The sequence below is a fragment of the Trichosurus vulpecula genome, chromosome 2, assembly GCF_011100635.1.
Source record: "Trichosurus vulpecula isolate mTriVul1 chromosome 2, mTriVul1.pri, whole genome shotgun sequence".
Lineage (NCBI taxonomy): Eukaryota > Metazoa > Chordata > Mammalia > Diprotodontia > Phalangeridae > Trichosurus > Trichosurus vulpecula.
The window spans coordinates 271,747,985-271,767,353 of record NC_050574.1 but is presented as its reverse complement, the minus strand read 5'-3'; the positions used below and the strand labels follow the sequence as shown (position 1 = coordinate 271,767,353).

At 37.5% G+C, this 19,369-nt stretch overlaps 1 protein-coding gene across 3 annotated transcripts in view; it reads right to left on the bottom strand.

Moving 5' to 3' along the window:
- Positions 1-2,223: 2,223 nt before the first annotated feature.
- Positions 2,224-19,369, bottom strand: part of DDX6 (DEAD-box helicase 6) — a 38,375-nt gene continuing 21,229 nt past the window's right edge. For all 3 annotated transcript variants that reach the window (XM_036744273.1, XM_036744272.1, XM_036744271.1), the window contains exons 9-14: positions 18,844-18,972; positions 18,195-18,311; positions 16,515-16,578; positions 6,003-6,104; positions 5,255-5,437; positions 2,224-4,128 (exon numbers count right to left, since the gene is read on the bottom strand). In XM_036744273.1, the coding sequence (XP_036600168.1) occupies positions 5,262-5,437; positions 6,003-6,104; positions 16,515-16,578; positions 18,195-18,311; positions 18,844-18,972 (588 nt within the window). In that variant the 3' untranslated portion in view covers positions 2,224-4,128; positions 5,255-5,261. The remainder of the gene's footprint in view (positions 4,129-5,254; positions 5,438-6,002; positions 6,105-16,514; positions 16,579-18,194; positions 18,312-18,843; positions 18,973-19,369) is intronic.

Below are 19,369 nucleotides of genomic sequence, written 5' to 3'. Positions count from 1 at the left end.
CTCTCCCAAATGTTTTCAAATTTGAGTCCCCACTGTTTGCTTCTCAGTGGAACTGGTCCCTTGTGGCTAGGGACACTAGATTTAAGTCTCCCATTTGAATTGAACAACAAAAAATAGTTTTGTTTTGTTTTTTTAGAAAAAAAAATTATGTTCCAGTTTTGTTTTAATAAAGGGAATAGTGACTTTGTTTTCTCCAGATACCCCTCCCCCACAATCATTGGTTAAAATACAGTAGCCTGTATCTTAATAACCCTGCCCCTCCCCCCCACCCTGTCCCCACCCCATATTGTCCACAGGTAAATTTAGATACACTTCTACTACAATCTGCCAGCTACAGATGAAGCAGACTCCAGGTGCCAGACTTTTTTTTTCCTAGCCTCATGAATCATTACTTCTTCCTAAACACACATTCAATCCAACAGATGAGCCTTTAGTTCTAGTTTACTAAAGAAAAATGCTTTAGCTCCCATGAACCAATACTGCTCTGTGGAGCTGGTGGTTTGGTTGCTGGTTGAATTCACTGCTGGCCAGAGACTGCCAGAAAGTTGATATACATAGCAGTAAGGAGGGGAAGAGACATTTAGGATGAAGAGTGGCGAATTAAACTAACAAGGCTCAAATCACAAGGAAAATTTAATCATTTCACCTTTGTGCCGCTACTCATCTGTGAGGTCAACAGTGTGGTTGAGAAAAGTTGATGATGAGGCTACGAGCTTTAGAAGTGTTTCTAAATCCTTAGTGTAGACACCCTCCCTCCCACCCCTATTAAAACAAAAACAAACGAACAAAAAAAAGTGACCAGAATGAGATGTTTTGATACCAACAGTTATACCAAGAGCTTTGTGCTGAGCAGTCTGGTTCTTACCCAAGCTTGATGGTGACATGCACAAAGCACACAGCAAAGGAAAGATGCTCCCATCTCATTCTGAACACAAATATTGATGACCAACCCACCCACTAACCCACTGGGGCCAACCCATATTGAAATTGGGACCAAATTGGATGACAGAAACAAGTGTAGGTTTCTCTGTCCCTTTCTTCTCCCTCCCGAGGAAGATCAATTTAGACAAAATTTATTCTATTTCAAAAGGGAAGAAGATTGTTTTTTTCAATGGGAATTTGGGAGGAAGTAAGGGGAAAATAGGGGCTGAGAGGCAGCAGAGTGTTTATTTTCTATTACACCAACTGCACCACCACAGGCCAAACCACCTGCTGGACTGTGGTGTGACTATTAAAAATAAGGACTTGTTCTAACCCAAATGAACCAATGGAAAACGCTGACATTAATTAAAACCCCCAAAACAAAATACCCCAAAATTGGAATCTGAGAACATCCCCCAAAAGTTACAATGGTCCTTATTGCAAGGGGATTAAAATAAAAACAAAAACAAAACAGAAGACCAGGTTTTTACCTAGCTCTTTAGAGCATCTTTCCATTTGCAATTCCTATTCAAGAGTCAAGAACCACAACTGGACAACAGCCTTAACAGAAAGCTGTCCAATGATGGCGCTCCAGACATTTTAAGTGCCACTCCTCATCAGAGGCTGAGCTTTAGTAATACTTTCAATTTTAAGTCTGTGCTTCAAGAGGGATCCAATGGAACATGGCGTCAGGCTTACCTATCCCAGACTAGGCAGAGCAGTCCATGGCTGGCAGAGTGGGACTGTCCTGCTTGTTCACTCACACACAAACTGTTGTGAGATACAAAATTATATTTACATTTGCTTCTCCATCTTTGTTGTATTAAATGATCCCTCTTGTCTCGCCAGAAGAAAAAAAAATGAGCTGCTTCAGTACAAGGGCAAGAAATTTCAAATTTGGTCAAAATCTGTTACCTATAAACTCCCTCCCCCCCAAAAAAGTTATTTCCTAAATTATCGTTTACATTTAGTACCTAACATTGGTTGGATAGACAGTATGTGGCTCATATAAGCTCTAATTATTGTCCAAGTTTGTACTGTGCAACGCAGCTCTTGCTACAGTTGGAAAAGAAGTCTGATCAGGAGGCATGGGTCAGGTTTCCGATCGGTCTATAAACAACTTTGTTTAGAATAAAGTAAGTAAGGGCAGGGTGGAAAAAAAAAAACATAACCCAAAGATCAATTCTTTTGTCCAAGTGACAAACATGGAAAAGTACAAAGGATCTGAATGCAATGTTAAGGTTTTGGAAAAACAATGGATCCGGAAAAACTGCCTTAGGTGTGGGGAAGGTGAGGTGGTAGTTTGAAGATGCCTCCTGACCGACTACAATACACTGGGCTAAAAAGGGAATTTAAAAAAAAAAGAAAAAAAAAACCCCAACAACAACAACAAAAAAAACAACAAAAAAGTTTACTGGTTTTGATTCATCTCACTCCTTTTGCCTGGAGATCAGGCCAAACATCAAGCATGTTGGGAGGGGCACAATTTAAAGCAACACTATTGACCATAAAGCATTTGCCAGCAATATACAATGCAGAATGACAGACAGCAACTCATGCCAAAACACAGAGGATGGCAAGCAGCTTTCTGTAGCTTTGAAGTTAACAGGTCTCAGGGTTTGCCCATCTCTACGCAAAATCCATGGATCAAGGTGTTTGGGGGCAACAAATGCGTACAAGAAATGACCCACAGATAAAAAGCTCCAGAACTGTCAGTTTATATAAACTGGTATCTTCTATTTCTGAAACTCAAACCTGTGCTTTTTATATACTGCTCAACAATACTACCACCTGCTAGAATGGTTACGCTGCAAGGTAGATTTGTCTTTACCCCCCTTTTCAGAGCATGTAGTTTATGGAATTTTTTGTTTTTTGTCTTTTTTTTTAAGAGGGGGAGGGAGGAATGTCAGAAAGCATCTCAAAAACATCTTGAGCTACACATTTTTGAAGCTTCCTTGTTCTCTCAGTAGGACTCCTCCACAGCAGTGTGGCAGCAAGTATCAGTGAATACCCCTCATCACCCACCCCAGGGTCCCTTTCTCAACTGTGGGATTCCCCCATAGAGGCCTGCTTTCTACAGTAAGAGGCTGGAGCACTTTTTAGGGTTTAGTGTTGCGAAAAACTGAGCCCCTCTCATCTTTAGCTGCTCCCATAATCAGTCTAATCCCCTTAATCCCAGCAACCTTCATAAAAAAAAAGTTATATATGAACCCAGAAAAAAACATATTTACAAAGTTTATACAAGTATACACATCCAATTTTCTATGGGACACGCTTTGCCACAGAGGAAAGAGGGTCAAGGCTCTGACATGTCTACACATCAAGTGCCATAACTACTAATGGAGGCTTATGTAAATCAGTCTTTAGTGTTCTGCTAAAGAGCACAAAGGCTTGTCATATGGCTCCTGCAATGATAGACTGCTCTTTCCTTCGGGAGCGATGATGTTGCACCTACTCAGCCCAGAATTTTTTACTTGGGTTTTTTTTTAAATACATGTATTTACAATGCGGGTGAACTGCTGTTGCATATCAACTCCTCCGATGAAAAACCAAACAAAAAACAAGTGTTTAACATTACCAATATGTTTCATTTCCCAGCCCTGGGCTTGAGTATTTGAGTGAATGAGGAGGGGAAGGGAAAGAGACTGACCTGAAACCAAAAAGGGATGGGGAGAGGAAAAAAAAGAAAGAATTGCCATCGTTGATTCCTTGGGCTGCGTCTGAAAGATGATATTCTGAATGGTCTCATAGCATAAGGCACTTCGCACAAATAAGTAACAAGCTCTTTAGGCTTAAAAACGGATGAGAACCAGGGAGAAGTTGAGATGCACTCCTAGTCAGCTGTTGGAGAATTCTGAAATAGTAGACAAGCTTGAGTTTACCAAGGTTCTTCTCTTCTCAGGGTCTCCCCTCCTCTTCCTCTTCCCTCCTTCCCCCGCTGCCTCCCAGAAGAAATTTTTAAAACCAGCAGTTAGTGCAACAAATGTTCAGTCAGCACACAGTGCAAACAAGTGGAACAAAAAAGGTATATTCCTTCTTTTCAGCTTTTTTCTCCTCTCTGCCAGATTAAAAAGAAAAAAAAGTCTGAGCTCTTGTTAAGTCTTCATAGTTCCAAAACGAAAAGAAGACGAAAAACCCACAAAGAGAAGAGCATTCCCAAAGAAACCACGTGTCACAGATCCAGATGGGCTTCTGTATTGTCAAAGCCTACGGAAAGGGGAGAAATAGAATATTAATGCCCCCCAGAGAAGCGTAAAATAGGACCATGAAAATCTATCTTTTTAAATGGAACAACCCAAGTTCTCTCTGGCTATTTATGATCCAGTCAGTGTGTATTCTCTAGCAGCTCCCAATGAATTTCTACCCCCTTAGGGCAATCTCCTTTTTTTAGGATAAGGAGAAGTTTTTGCTAGGCACCCCAAAAAGAAATTAGAAGGAGCACAATTGTATTCATCCTTTTCAGCAACATTTTTCAAAGACATTTCTCAATACTGAGGACAATCTACAGTAATTAAACCAAAAGAAAGATATCTTATAAATCTGAATTGGGCCTGCTTGCAATTTCACAGTAGGAAGGAAGAATAAGGTTTTAAAATTTTGACAGCTAATTTAGGAGAAAAAATTTTCTTGAAATAGTTAACTATTTAAATCAGTCACAGCAACAGAACTCAATCCCTCTAAATAAAAATGAAAGAACATGAAAGAGGCAGCAGGTAGTCACAGTAAGCTCCTAATTACTCATTTAATTTTCTTATGATACAATAATAACTGACCTTATCTGAATTGTTAATGAAAATACCAGCAGTCAGCAAGTAAATGTTAGCAGCAGTGATGAAGTTAAAAAGGGGGTGGCAGAATGTATGCCTTTCACACAGAATTATCAAACAGCAACACGTTTTTCCTTTGCTATCAGGGAATACATACTTGCGTAATATGTATCTTCTCACAAATGTATACTTTTTAAAAAACAAATGTAGTTCCGTCATGACAAACTCCAAAGATATTTCACGTAACTACATTTGCTGGGCATTATTTTAAAATACTGGTCTTGCCCAATGAACAACTCCATTTTGATACAAAGTGTTACTGCACTGGGCAGACTGCATGCAAGACCCGAGTTCACTGATCCCTAATGAGATCAGAGTCTCACTAGAGATACATGTGTCTGCTTGCTGAACCTCTACCAGGTGGGAGGTTTACTACTGGAGTTTTATCTCTTTGTTTTGTTACGTATCATGAATGGGACAGAAGACATTTCCTGGGGAAAATATGAAAGGATAATGTCTTCTATTTCTATTACTCTTTGGATTCAGAAATAAAGCCAAGTACGCACATGCTTGTTAAGGTTTCTCATCTTCTACAGGCTCACTGTGGTATTCTGCCACATACAGGCTCTTGTCAATGTTGCTTGGGATGGGTTTAATTTCGGTTCCCAGTTGTTCCTCAATACTTTTTAGATTGAATCGATCATCATATGTGATCAAATTGATGGCCAAACCAAGGTGACCAAAGCGACCTATCAAGAGAAAAAAGAAATTTAAAACTAGTATAAGAGATTAGATTACAGCTGCAAGTCTCTAAGTGCCAAGATGATGAATGGGTATTTGAATTTGACACCATTTTGAGTATATGAAACTACTTCTTGTTGGCTCACCTCAAGAACATCACTCTAAAATTTCAGATTTCATATCTTAAAGTAAATTCTATTTTAAGTATTTCATATGACAAGATGGATGTTCAATTGAAAGTGGCCAAAATACACAGCTTGAAACAGTACAACCAGTAATTATCTGCTCAGTATTCATATTCTCATGGTTAAATTTTTATCTCAAGTAAGCATATGGCTATTTGTAAGACAGTAGGAAACTTAAGATCTAGAAAAATAACTGATTCAATCCCTGATATTTTTTACCAAGTAGGATCAAGTTATATCCAATTAATTATTTTTCAAAGTTAGAAACTTTAACACTTTTCCCTCCCACTCTTTGGGTCACCTTTAAATGTTCAAAAGAATCAGAAATTCATATCATAGACAGGCAAACGTAACTTCACTGAAGAACATCCTTTTTCCATTTCCTTACCTGATCTACCAATACGATGGAGATAGGTCTCTGCCAGCTTTGGAAAGTCGAAATTTATCACCACATTCACAGCTTGGATATCAATACCTCGGGTAAACAGATCTGAAAATGCAGATAGTTTTCTTAAGCTACCTAATTCAAATGTTACTCTTTGCACCATTGCTCCAACAATCTTTTATATGACCTCATCCAATTTAAATTTATTCAAATACATCTGAACAGAAATAACATTACTAAAGGCTAGCATGTACCTAAATAGGAATAACCTACTGCTTATGCAATATTTCACTTCCCAGACCTTTAAAACAGACAGAAAAATAATGCTTTAAGAAAACTATAAAAATATGAGCAATATACTGTGAGGTTACTATTAATGATGCCTGATTACATTTACTTTTTTCCCCTCAGTCATTCTTGTACTTGATGCTGGTGACCACCTCCATCCACCTTTTTAAAATCCCCTCCTACCTTGCTTCCCAGATACTGTATTATTCTTGTTTTCCCTCTATATCACAGCTTCTCCTTTGCTGGCTTTTTCTTCATCCCTAAATCTGAGTGCTCCTAAGGTTCAATTTTTGATGCACTGCTCTTTTCTCAAAGACTCTCCCTCAAAGCTCCTACTGACATCTATAGTTTTGTCTGTCATCACTATAAGGATGATTCCAAAATCTGGATCCTTAGCCCTCCAACTCTCTCTAAAGTTCCAGGCCCACACTTGCAAGGTCTACTGGCCATTTCCCAATGAGTATTCATCCGACTGTGGTCTTAAAACATCTAAAATACATCTTCTCCTTAAACTTGACCCCACTCTATGTTTCATAAGAATGACATCAGTATTCTCTCAGGGACAAAGGCTTTAAAACTTGCATTATCTCTGATTTCTGCCTCTTCCTCCAAAATGTATTAGTCACCAAGTCCTACTAATTTTTCCTTTGCAGTATCTGTCACCTGTCCATCACTTCTTCAATATATTTTTATTTCCTTAAATATTTCCCAATTACACATAAAATTTTTTAACATTTTTTAAAATTATAAATTCCAAAATTTCTCTTTCCCTCCTGCCCCTCCCACACCCCTTGAGAAGGCAAGCAATACACTGAATATAAATGTGAAGTCCCACAAAACATAATTCCATGTTGCAAAAGAACACACACACAAAAACCAAGAAAAATAAAGTTTAAAAAGCATGCTTCAACCTGCATTCAGAAGTTCACCAACCAGTTCTCTGGAGGTGGACAGTATTTTTGATCATGAGTCCTTTGAAATTTTCTTAGACCACTATCTTGATCAGAGTTGCTAAGTATTTCACAATTGATCACCTGGACAATATTGCTGTTGCTGTTACTGTGATTCTGCTTACTTCACTTTATATTAGTTCATCTATATGTCTTCCTAGGTTTTTCTGAAACCATCCTGCTTGCTCATCATTTCTTAGATCACAAGACTATTCCATCACAATCATATTCCACAACTTGTTCAGCTATTCTTCGATTGATGGGCATCCCCTCATTTTCCAAATGCTTGACACCACAAAAAAGCTGCCATAAATATTTTTGTATAAATAGGTCCTTTTCTCTTTTCTTTAATCTCTTTGGGATAAAAATCTAGCAGTGGTATTGCTGGTCAAAGGCTATATACAGTTTTGTAGCCCTGTGCACATAATTCCAAATTGTTTTAGAGAATGGTTGTGGACTACTTCACAACTGTGCCAACAGTGCATTAGTGTCTCTCTTTTCCCACATCCCCTCCAATATTTGTCATTTTCCTTTTCTGTCATGTTAGTCAATCTGATAGTAAGAGGTGATACCTCAGAATTATTTTAATTTTTATTTCTCTAATCAATAGTGATTTAGAGCATTTTTATGAGACTTACTGAGAGACTTGATTTCTTTTTCTGAAAACTGCCTGTTCATATCCTTTTATTTTTATAAATCTGACTCAGTTCCCTATTTGAGAAATGAGGGTCTTTTTTTTTTCTTACCAGCTTCCGGTTTTCCTCCTCATTTTGGTTGTATTAGTTTTGTTTGTGCAAAAGCACTTTAATTTCATGTAAATTATCCATTTACATCCCATGATTCTCTCTATCTTGTTTGCTCATAAACTCTTCCCTTATCCATGTATTTGACAGGTAAATTTTTCCACATCCCCCTAATTTACTTATGTTACCACTCTTTACATTTAAATCATTTATCCATTTGACTGTATGTTGTTATATATATGGTGTGAGATGTTGGTCTATGTCTGTCCAGTTTTCCTAGCAATTTTTGTCAAATGGTGAGTTCTTACCCCAAAAGCCTGGATCATTATCAAATGTCAGAATGCTATGTTTATTTACTACTATGTATTATGTACCTAATCTATTCCACTGATCTACCACTCTATTTCTTCGCCAGCACCAGATTGTTTTGATAATTATGACTTTATAATATAGTTTGAAATCTGGTACTGCTAGGCTGTTTTCTTTCACATTTTTTCCCCCACTGACTTCCTTAATATTCTTGACCTTTTGTTCTTCCAGATGAATTTTATTATTATTGTTATTTTCTAGCTATATATAGTAATTCCTTGGTAGCTTGATTAGTATGTAAACAAATAAATAAATTAGGCAGAACTATCATTTTTATTATAATGGTTCAGCCTACCCATGAGCAATTAATGTTTTTCCAATTGTTTAGATCTATGTTTGTGTGAAAAATGTTTGGTAATTGTGTTCAAGCGCCCCATTCGTTTTCTTTTTTTTATTATATATTTAGCATATTTTCTTTTTTAAAATTTATTTTTAGTTTTCAATTTCCACAAGATTTTGAATTACTAATTTTCTCCCCATCTCTACCCTCCCTCCCACCCCAAGGTAGCATGTATTCTGATTGCTTCTTTCCCCAGTCTGATCTCTCTTCTATTTCCACCCCCTCCACTTCCCCATCCCCTTACTTTCTTGTAAGGAAAGATAGATTTCAATAGTCCGTTCCTTTTCAATCCCACTACCACCACCTCTAAAGCTTGGTCCCAAGTTACCTATCCCTAACTTACAATTCTCTCACACAAATTTTTTGCTCTAGCAAAACCAGTCTAATCACCATCCCTTACAAACACAGCTTCCTTTGCAGTACAATCTTTAAATTGCTCATGCTGTGTTCCCTTTGCCTGAAACATTCTTTCTATTCTACATATATCCAAATCCAACTCATCTGTCAATGTCCTAAGTTCAAGTTCCATTTTCTCTGTGAAACCTTTCCAGGCCAACAACTCGTGGATTTCTACTTTACCTATAGAATAACACCAGGAATTCTCTGTACCATTGATTCATTTGACTCTTAACTACTTCCTTATATTGTTAGTCAGCTTTTCACATGTTTATGTTTAGTTTCCTAACTAGACTGTATCAATAGTGTCTCTGATAAGGGTCTGATAACCAATATGCAGACAATCAACAAAAATAGATTAGACTAAAAGTCTAAGCGGTCAAAGGATATGAATAAACAGTTCTCATAAGAAATGAAAATTATTAAGCATATGAAATAATGCTTCACACATCATTAAAAATAGAAACGCAAAGCAGAACAATTCTGAAGTTTCACCTAGCATCCAGAATATTGACAAAAGATGGGAATGTTGGAGGTCTTATGGAAAGGGCTGTGAAATGATCCAGCTATACTGGAAAGCAATTGAGAAGTATATAAATAATCACTAAAATGTCTACATCCTTTGACCTCTCCAAGGCATGTACCCTAAGGGGATCAACAACAGAAAGAATATTCATCAAAATATAGCAGAGCCTTTTTTGGGTGGTAAAGAACTATAAAGTATATACTCATCAACTAGGGTAGAGCTAAACAAATTGTGGGCCAGGGCCTTTAATTACTTCACTGGATTAGATAACCTACTGTCCCTAAGGCTAGCAAACTCTCTTGGAGTCAGAAGACTTGAGTTCAAATACAGCCTCTGACTCTTACTAGTGTTTGACCCTGGGCAAGTCACAGCCTGTCCACCTCAGGTTCTTAAAATGTAAGATGGAGATAATAATAGAACCTACCTCACACAGTTTTTGTGAAAATGAAATATTCATAAAGTACTTAGCACAATGAGTGGCATAGAATAGGCGCTTAATGCTTGTTCCTTTTTCCTTCTCCTCCCCCACCCCACAAATACCTGTGCTTCAAAGTTGTAGGGTTAGCTAAGTAAAAACTCCATCCTCCTTCCATGATCCCTCCTTCACCCCAATCCAACACCCTATTACGTTCCTATCCCATTATGTCCTCTGACATATCTTTTCTATGATAAACAATGACCTGCCTTTTATAAAGGACTTCTTTTCACATCATTTTCTTGCACCCACAGAAACCTAGTTCCTGTAGAAGACATGTCCCTCCCTGGTCCCTTTTTCCAGTACAGGATCAATTTTTCTCATGTACCCTGAAACACTGCCATAACTTCCTTCCCTCACTACTACGTCCATACCTTTCACAGCTGACATCACTCAGCAACTCCTCTGAAGTTCACCTAATCCATTTATATCACTTTAACCAAAATCTGGGTTATTGCCATCTACTAGGCTCCAGGTCACAATCCCTCTTTTTTCAAGAAGTTCAGTACATGGTTTCACAATATTCCTCTTTACTCTCTGCCCTCGTATTTGGAGACTTAAATATATACGCTGATGTCTTCTCAAATACCTTGGATTCCCAGTTAATCAATTCCCATGTGTACATTCATTCTACCTTAAACCATACAAAGAGATAGTCCTACCTTTGATTTTTTCAACACCCAAAACTTTAAACTCTATAATCCAGAACTCTGACATTATTTTCAGACTATAAACTCCTATCTTTCCATTTTCTCCCTTACGTCTCACTCTTAAATTCATTCTTTATCTTTCTAATGACCTCCAGTCACTTTCTTTGCTTTAGTTTAATTTTCCTCTTTTAAAAATCCAAACCAGGGGTTCTTAGCCTTTTTTTAACATTATATTCCCCTTTGAGAATCTGGTAAAGCCTATTGGCTCCTACTAAGAGTATTTTGAAATGCACAAAATAAAATATATAGGATTACAAATGAAATGAATTATATTAAAAAAGTTTACAGATCCCTGGTCAAAAACCCCTGCACTAGACTAAGTCATACAATTGTGCTGATTACATTTGTACTGGAACGAATTTCAACTGGGCCCTAAATGCTCTTCACTGGTTGATTGCCTATTGCACTGCCCATGGTGTTTTTCCAAATTATGTCTTTTCTTCTTGGATTTGTCCTTGTTTCCTCTCCTTAGTGCAGTCTATCATCTCATACTTTATCTAGAAAGGAGGCCATCTGTCATGAACTCCCTCTTATTTCCATACTGCACCTCAGATATTCTCAACAGCATCCCACATTCTCTCCCTTTTTGTTAAGAGTGTCCCAGAAAGAGGACCAGGAACACAGCTCCTTTACCTTGCCAAGAAGGTTGGGTCCTCTACTTGTGCCCTTCATCTCACGCTTTCTTATTTCTTTCAGTTTTCCTCTTTGATCATTCCTCTCCAATCTTCATTCCCCTCAATCCTTCCTTAAGGCCTACAAATATTCCCAGATCTCACCCTCCTTAAAAATCCTTCAGTTGACTATATGATTACTTCAAACTATTACAGCTATTGTCCTATGCTTTTCTTCTTTTTCCTTTAAAATTTTTTTTTTATTTTGAACCTAACACCAAATACACAATTCCACAAAGTAAAATAAGACTGAACATGTACCCACGAATCTGCATCATGTGTCCCCTGATTTTCAAGTATATGATTTCAACATGTGAATTTCAAAGCTGTCCTGCTTGTCTTTTTCCTACTGGCTTTCCTTTTGTTCTCTTCTGTGAACTTAAAATGTTTTAATGACCCCCTTTTCTTACATTTCTTTTTTAAAATTTCATTTTAGTAAATCTTGCTAAACTTTATCTCACCCCCCCCCCAACTCAAATGAAAGAAAAGCAAACTCTTGAATCAAATATGCATGGTCAAACAGAACACATCTCTATAATGGCTGTCCGAAATTATGTCTCATTCTGCACCTTGATTTCACCACCTCACTGTCAGGAAGTACACAGCATGTTTCACCACCAGTTCTTCAGAATTGTAGTTGGTCATTAAATTGATCAAAGGTCTTAAGTCTTTCTTAGTTATTTTTCATTACAATGTAGTTATTGTTTAATTCTCTGGGTTCTGTTCATTTGATTCAGCATCAGTTCATACAGGACTTCTCGGGTTTGGACTTTTCATCGTTTCTAGTGGCACAAAACTCCATTACATTCATATACCATAATTTGTTAAACCATTCCCCAATTTATGGACAACCCCCTAGTTTCCAGCTTTTTCTTGCTACAGAAGAGCTGCAATATTTTTGTATTTTTGTCCTTTTCCTCATTCTTTTCTTTAAAGTGGCTACAGGCTTAAAAAAATTTTTATTGACATTTTTTGTTTCGCTATGACCATCACATATCTAAAGACATCCCTTCCCTATCCAGTGAGTCATCCCTTTTAACAAAGAATTTTAAAAAAGAGAAATAAAGCAATTCAACAAAAATATCCAGGTATTTACTTCACAGCGCTTTCTCCTGGTTCTTCTCCTTCCTTTTGAACAGTTTTCTCTCAGTCTCCTTTGCTGGATCACCAGTTCCTATAGGTCCAGGTATCATTTCTATAAAGATGATACCTTAACCTATATACATCCACACCTATTCTTTCTTTTGAGTTCCAGATCAACTTCTCATATTTTAAGATGTTCAAAACATAACCAATTTCTTTTCTTTTCCCTTAAACCTGATCTTCCTTCTAATTTCCCTATTTCTATCAAGTATATCACCATCCTTCCAATCATCCACGTTTTCAACTTTTGTTATCCTTTGATTTCTCTCTCATATCCAATCAGTTGCCATGGATTGACCAACTGCCTCCACAAAATCTCCCTCATCTATCCTCTTGTAGGATTACAAACTAGGGTAGGAGGGGACCTCAAAAGCCTCTAATTCAATCCTCTTATTTTACAGATAAGAAAACTGAGGTCCATAGAGTGACTTGCCCAGAGATAAACAGCTAGCATACATCTGAAGCAAGGTTACAGATCACATTTTCCTAAACCTACCCACTACACTACACTGTCTCTACAGTTCATGTTCCCTTCTCTCTCAAATACAAGGTCCCCTCAACTAGATTGGGCCCAGACTACTGGGCCTAGTTGCCACTCACCTAGTCGAGTCTAGTAGTTTCTTAATTGATGAAGCATAGTAAAGAAGGCAGAGTAGTATATTTGGAATCAAGAAGAAATTCAAACCCTGCCATAGACACTTACTAGCTGTGTAACTCCGGTCAAGATATTTACTTTCTGGGCCTGAGTTTCGTTGTCTACAAAATGAAGGGATTGGACTTAATGACTTGTAAGGTCCCTTCCAACTTTAAATATACAGTCTCATGATGTCTCTGCTTCACTTTATCCCCTCTACAATTTATGTCCTGCAGTTGCTATATTAATATTCTTAAATTATTAGGTTTCTCTACATCAAACCTTAAAACATTAGGTTTGTCTATATCAATCTCAAAAATCTCTAGTGCTTCTACTGCTTCTAGGATCAAACACAAACTCCATTGTTTAGCATTTGAAGTCAAATCTGGCTGTAGCCTATCTTTCTAGAGTTATTTCACGTTATTCTTCCTCATGTGCTCTAAGTTACTCCAATCAGACCTGACAACCTGTTATACTCTGTATGTGACACTCCATACCTCAGCTCTGTGCCCCTGCGCAGGCTACACTTAGCTAAGCCTTGAAAGCACTTTCTCCTTACCTCTGCCTTGTGGAATCCCTAGTTCCTTTCAAGGTTCAATTCATGTGCCATCTTCCATACACACCACCCCCAAGTCAGTGCTCTCCCCTTCCTACTAGAAATATTTTTGTCTGTGTATATGTTACGTCCTACCATAATTCCCCCTTCTTCTATTAAAATGCAAGCCAATTGAGAGCAATGACTGTTTTGTTTTCCTCTTTGTATCACCAGCACCCAGCAAAGTGACTATGTAGTAGGCACTGAACAAATAAATTTGCTAAATTAAATTCAACCAACGAGTAAGAATTTATTAAGGGCCTACAGCAGGCCAGGTCCTGCCTGAGCATGAAAGACACAAATACAGAAGTGAACAATCCTTGCTCTCAAAGAACTTATATTCTAACAGGGTAACAACGTGCCACATGTAGGTATATAAAAAAAAAAACATAAAGATACAAGGTAATCTTGGAGGGGAAAGCTCTGGCAGCCAGAGACCACAAAAAGACCCATGATAAAGCTGGTATTTGAGCAGAGTCATGAAGGCAACCAGGGATTTCAAAAGGCAGAGGTAAAAAAGAAGGGCATTCCAAGCATGGGAGATAGCCAATACAAAGGTACAGATCCAGGAGATGATGATCACTAAACAGTTAAGTGGGCCAGTACAGCAGGACTACAGAATACAGGGAGAAGAGTAATGTATAAGGCTGGAAGGGTATAGAGCAAGGTTGCCAAGAGCTTTAAATGTGAAACAGTTCACATGTGAACCTAGAGGTAGTGGGCAACCAAGAGAATATATGTGAGTAGGGGAGTGACATGTAGTAAAATCCCTGCATGGAGAACAGACTTGAGTGGATAAAGACGTGAAGCAGGGAAACAATTATGAGGCGAAGTGCTGAGGTTGATCATATGAGTAGAGAGAAAGGGATGTATGTAATAAAAGTAGGATCAACAAGATTTATCAACTGATCAGATAAACTGAGATCGAGGAATTAAAGACAACACTGAGGTCGGGAACTAGAGTGACTGGAAAAATGGTCGTGCTTGAGAGTATCAGGGAAGTTAAGAAGAGGAGAAGATTTGGAGGAAAAGATAATAAGTCCTGTTTTGGGGCTGATGATTTCCCTTCTGGGAGACCCAATTCAAGATGTCCAATAGACAGCTAGTGAAAACTGAACTGGAGTTCAGGAAAGGCAAGGACAAGGCAAGATCTATAGATCAGGGAGTCATTTACAAAGAAATGATCATTAAACCCAGGAGAGTTCATGAAGTCACCAAATAAAACAGTCTTATCAAGAGAAGCAATGTGGGCCTAGGACACAGCTTTGAGGTACGATTAGTGAGATGGCAGAACTCAGATGATGATCTAGCAAAGGAGCCTCAGACAGGTAGGAAAACCAAGAGAGAGCAGTGACAAAAAACGCAGATGACAGAGCACACAGGAGGAGAGGGTGATTGATAGTGCTGAATGCTACAGAAATCAAGAAATGTGAAGTTTGAGAAAGAGTCGTTGTATTTGGCATCTGTGGTCCCCAAACAATAGAGAAAAAGATAAGGACTGACTTATAAAAGGCCTCAAGTTACATTATATATATTTCAGTCTCCTCTTCTTTAGCATCTAAAAATGACAGCTATTTAAACAAGTAAATCAAAGCTGGTAACTCAAAACTAAAGTAAATATACCTTAGGAAGTAAGACAGAAAGTCACAAAATGTTTAACAAGAAATAAGATGCAGCATTTAACAGCCTTGTTCACAGATAAATCTTATAACTGAATTGATTTAAGTACTCTACTAGAATTATGGAGACTAGTTTTTGTGATTATAGAATCACTGATTTGAAAAGTGGAAGAGACTTCTCAGGTAATCCATCTAGTCCAGGGGTTTTACCTTTGTGTGTCATGGCACACATTTACCACACACTGGCAGTGTGGCAAATCTGTCTATGGACCTGTTTCTCAGAATAAGGTTTTAAATGCATAGACCATTCACACTGAAATAGTTATCAAATGTTATAAAAAAAAAAAAAAGTCCATGGAACCCTGGTGATGAACTCTTGATCTAGTCCAACCCTTCACTTTACAAATGAGGAAACAGAGGACCAGAAATTCTAAGTACCCTCACTTAGGTCACATAAATAACAAAGATCAGAGACAGCATTTGAATCCAGGTCATCTGGTCTCCAGAATCATTCTCTTTCCATTGCACCGCACTGATACACAGACCAGAATTTTTGAAACCCTAGATTCTCTTCTCTACCCTATAAAACTGGCTCTGGTCATTAATCTTAATGCCAATATAGCAAGACTATATTTTCCCCTCTAAGATTTCTGTACAAAATTCAAGAAACAAAATATAGACTGGTGTGTTTTTTGTAAGAAAAAAAATCAACAACAAAATGTCAAAAATACAAGTGGATCCCTAATACAATTCAATTTGTGTTGGTATCTTCCCTTGTGCTAATTCAACTTAGGAAAGACAAAAACAAAAACACAACCCCCCCCCACCAAAAAAACCCCCATCCTTGTAAGTTTTACAAACAAAAAGGTCTGAATGCCAGAACAATTCTCCTGCTTCAGATAAAGGATACAATTTCAAAGAGTTAATGGAATTTGACTTCATTATTAGTTACTTTTCTGATGGTGGTGGTGGTGTGAGGGAAAGGGAAAAGGACAGTGAAAACAAATCATAGCAGAACAGGGGAAATAAAGAGCAAGGGAGGTACAAAATTCTTACCAGTGCAAACAAGATTACGGCATAAGCCATTTCGGAAATCATGGAATACACGATTTCGGTGTTCCTGGAAACATAAATAGAGTCAATTTGTTTAAAAAAAAATAAGATGAAACCACATAAGGTATAGAATTCTCCCCATTAATTACTTCCTACTCATAGCTGTTCTGTACACAAGAGAATCATAAGTAACATTACAAATACTAAAGCAAAAACAGAAATAGTAAAAGCCCAAGTAAATAGGTTCAAAGTATTTTCTCGTAGAACTATTTTTAACTAAACTTGAGATTTTTTTGTTTTCAACTCTGAAAACTTTGATTTTCATACAAAATTTTACTTTAGGTTCCTTTTAAAATTTTATTCAAATCCTAAAAAATACTTTTAATAAAACTTATGATAACCAAATATATGCTTTTTTCTAAATTAATTTAGTTACCTTTTTATCTAAAGACTAAAAATTCCAAATGTAGCTTTATAACCTTAGCCATTCAGTTCAAGAGGAAGAGGACAGAGACTAGATCTGTTATTTCATTAGCATGAACAATTCCAAAATAAGGAAACTCCCTCTACTAATGCAGGGTGTCACCTTCTCCTCAAACTACAAAGTGGCCCGAACCAGTGAGAGGTAAATGACTTACCCAGGCCACAGAGCCAGTATGTGTCAGAGGCAGGACCTGAACTTAGGTCTCCCTGCTCCAAGAATAGTTTTCTATCCACTACTCCATACTACTACTATCAATTCAGTTAGGTATTTATTAAACACCTACTACAATATCCTTACTGGCTACTCAGTATTGGTATAATTCCTTAATATGAAGGTAGAGTATATGGAAGAACTAATGTCACCATTAAAATCTCACATTCTGGATTTTCAGTTTTAAAGTTTAAGTTTTCACTTGCATTCAGTGAATTAAAATAAGTTTACAAATATTTGAGCTCTGCCATTCATTAAATGGGTAGTATTAGGCAAATTACTTAATCTTTATCAGTCTCTTCATCTCTACCTTGAGAAGGATGGCCTTTATGTTCTCCAGCTGCTTGAAATCTATGACCCTAGGAGAGTTGCTTTCTGCAAGGCTAAGTGCATTTTAATGACATTTCTAGGTCTTGTACAACAAAGCTATGCTCAAAGGCAATGTTTCCTTATGGACCGTTTCTAGACCATCTTTTTTCCCGTTCTGAAAAATACGCTTCCCAATTAAGATATGCATTTCCAATGATAAGTTTCTAATGCTTGACTCATGACCAACTGAAATGTGACTGGTGATTTGGACATTTTCCCAAATGCCAAAGGGGGTTTAGATCTTTTTTTGAGTACTTGATCCCAGTTTGTACATGGGAACTCAAAGTGGGAAAAATTTCACCATGTGTTTCAGACTGTTGTAATAAGCAAAAGAATTGCAATCTAAAAGTTTTAGATTTAACTGCTGTGTTACAAGGAAGAACTTAGGGAAGTCCAAATTGGATCTTTTTTATAATAGATTCTGGAAGGAAAAAAATGGGAAAACACATTATCAACTGACCCGTGAGGGAACATAGAAGGGGGGAACCCTCGTGAGTCCATTAAAGGGGAAAATAAAAATGTCACAAAATCACATAACAATTAGAGAGTTACAATAAAATCATATAACTATTTGAGAAATAACTACTGTGACCTTCAGTGTCAGATAGCTTCACACTCACCTGCCTCATCTTAGCATGGATGTAGAAGCAAGAATAGCCCAGTTGGGAAATCTTCTTAGCTAATAGTTCAACACGTTGAGAGGAGTTGCAGAAAATTATTGACTGGTTTATCTGGAGCTAAGCACAGGAAAGAGACATTGGCAAGAAAGGCAAAGATGTTCATTCAATTTGCTAGAGCTTTGAGTTTTTGACTGGCAAACAGGAAACCTTTCTATTGCACATTATCTGAAACTTGCCTCTACAGAATGCACAAAAGTGCAATAATTCTAAACAGGTGCGTGGGTGTTTTTTTCTTCACTTTATAGTGGGCAGAAAAGAATTTAAATCAAAGAAAAATTCACATTTCCTTTCCGAATTTTATCTTCGTATCAGATTAGTTTTCCTAACTGCCACAAATAAAACTACTAGGTCTGAGGTGAAATAAGGCCATTTGGTTTTAGAATCAGGTTAAAAAATGCTTACACTCATTAAACATTGTATCAACTTCAGATAAATAACTGAGACCACGCCTCCACAACAGAAAAGCTAGGGAGCTTGATACAGTGAAGGTGTTAAGAAGAAAATGGCTGCCTGTTGATACAAACCATCTACATTTTGTTGTTGGAATTTAGTGAATTATGATGTTTGGTAGTTGAAGCTTATTTCTTACCCTTGAGAAAAGTGTGTTGAGGCAGTGTACTTTCTGGCGCTCAGTTACATATGCGTAGTACTGGGTTACTCCCTTCAGAGTTAGCTCCTCCATCAGGTTAATCTCATAAGGTTTTTGCAAATGGGAATTCTGAGAAAATAGAGAAGGTTCTCACAGTGGAATGAATAAGAGCACAGCATAAACAATGAACCTAAAACCATATCTACTAAAAGATTTTTTTAAAAAACCCTCATCAGGGATCATCACCATGATCTTTATAAGCAAGGATAATCACTGTCAACAAATCAGAAGTGTTCCTGTTTATAAACTGAAGGACAGCTAGGTGGTCAAGAAATCCAGCCTTAGACACTTACTAGCTGTGTGAGTGAGCAAGTCACTTACTTGGCCTTGCTTGCCTCACTTTCCTCATCTGTAAAATGAGCTGGAGAAGTAAATGGCAAACTGCTCTTGCATCTTTGCCAAGAAAACCCCAAACAGTGTTACAAAGAGTTGGACACGACTGAAATGACTTGAACAACAACAAACT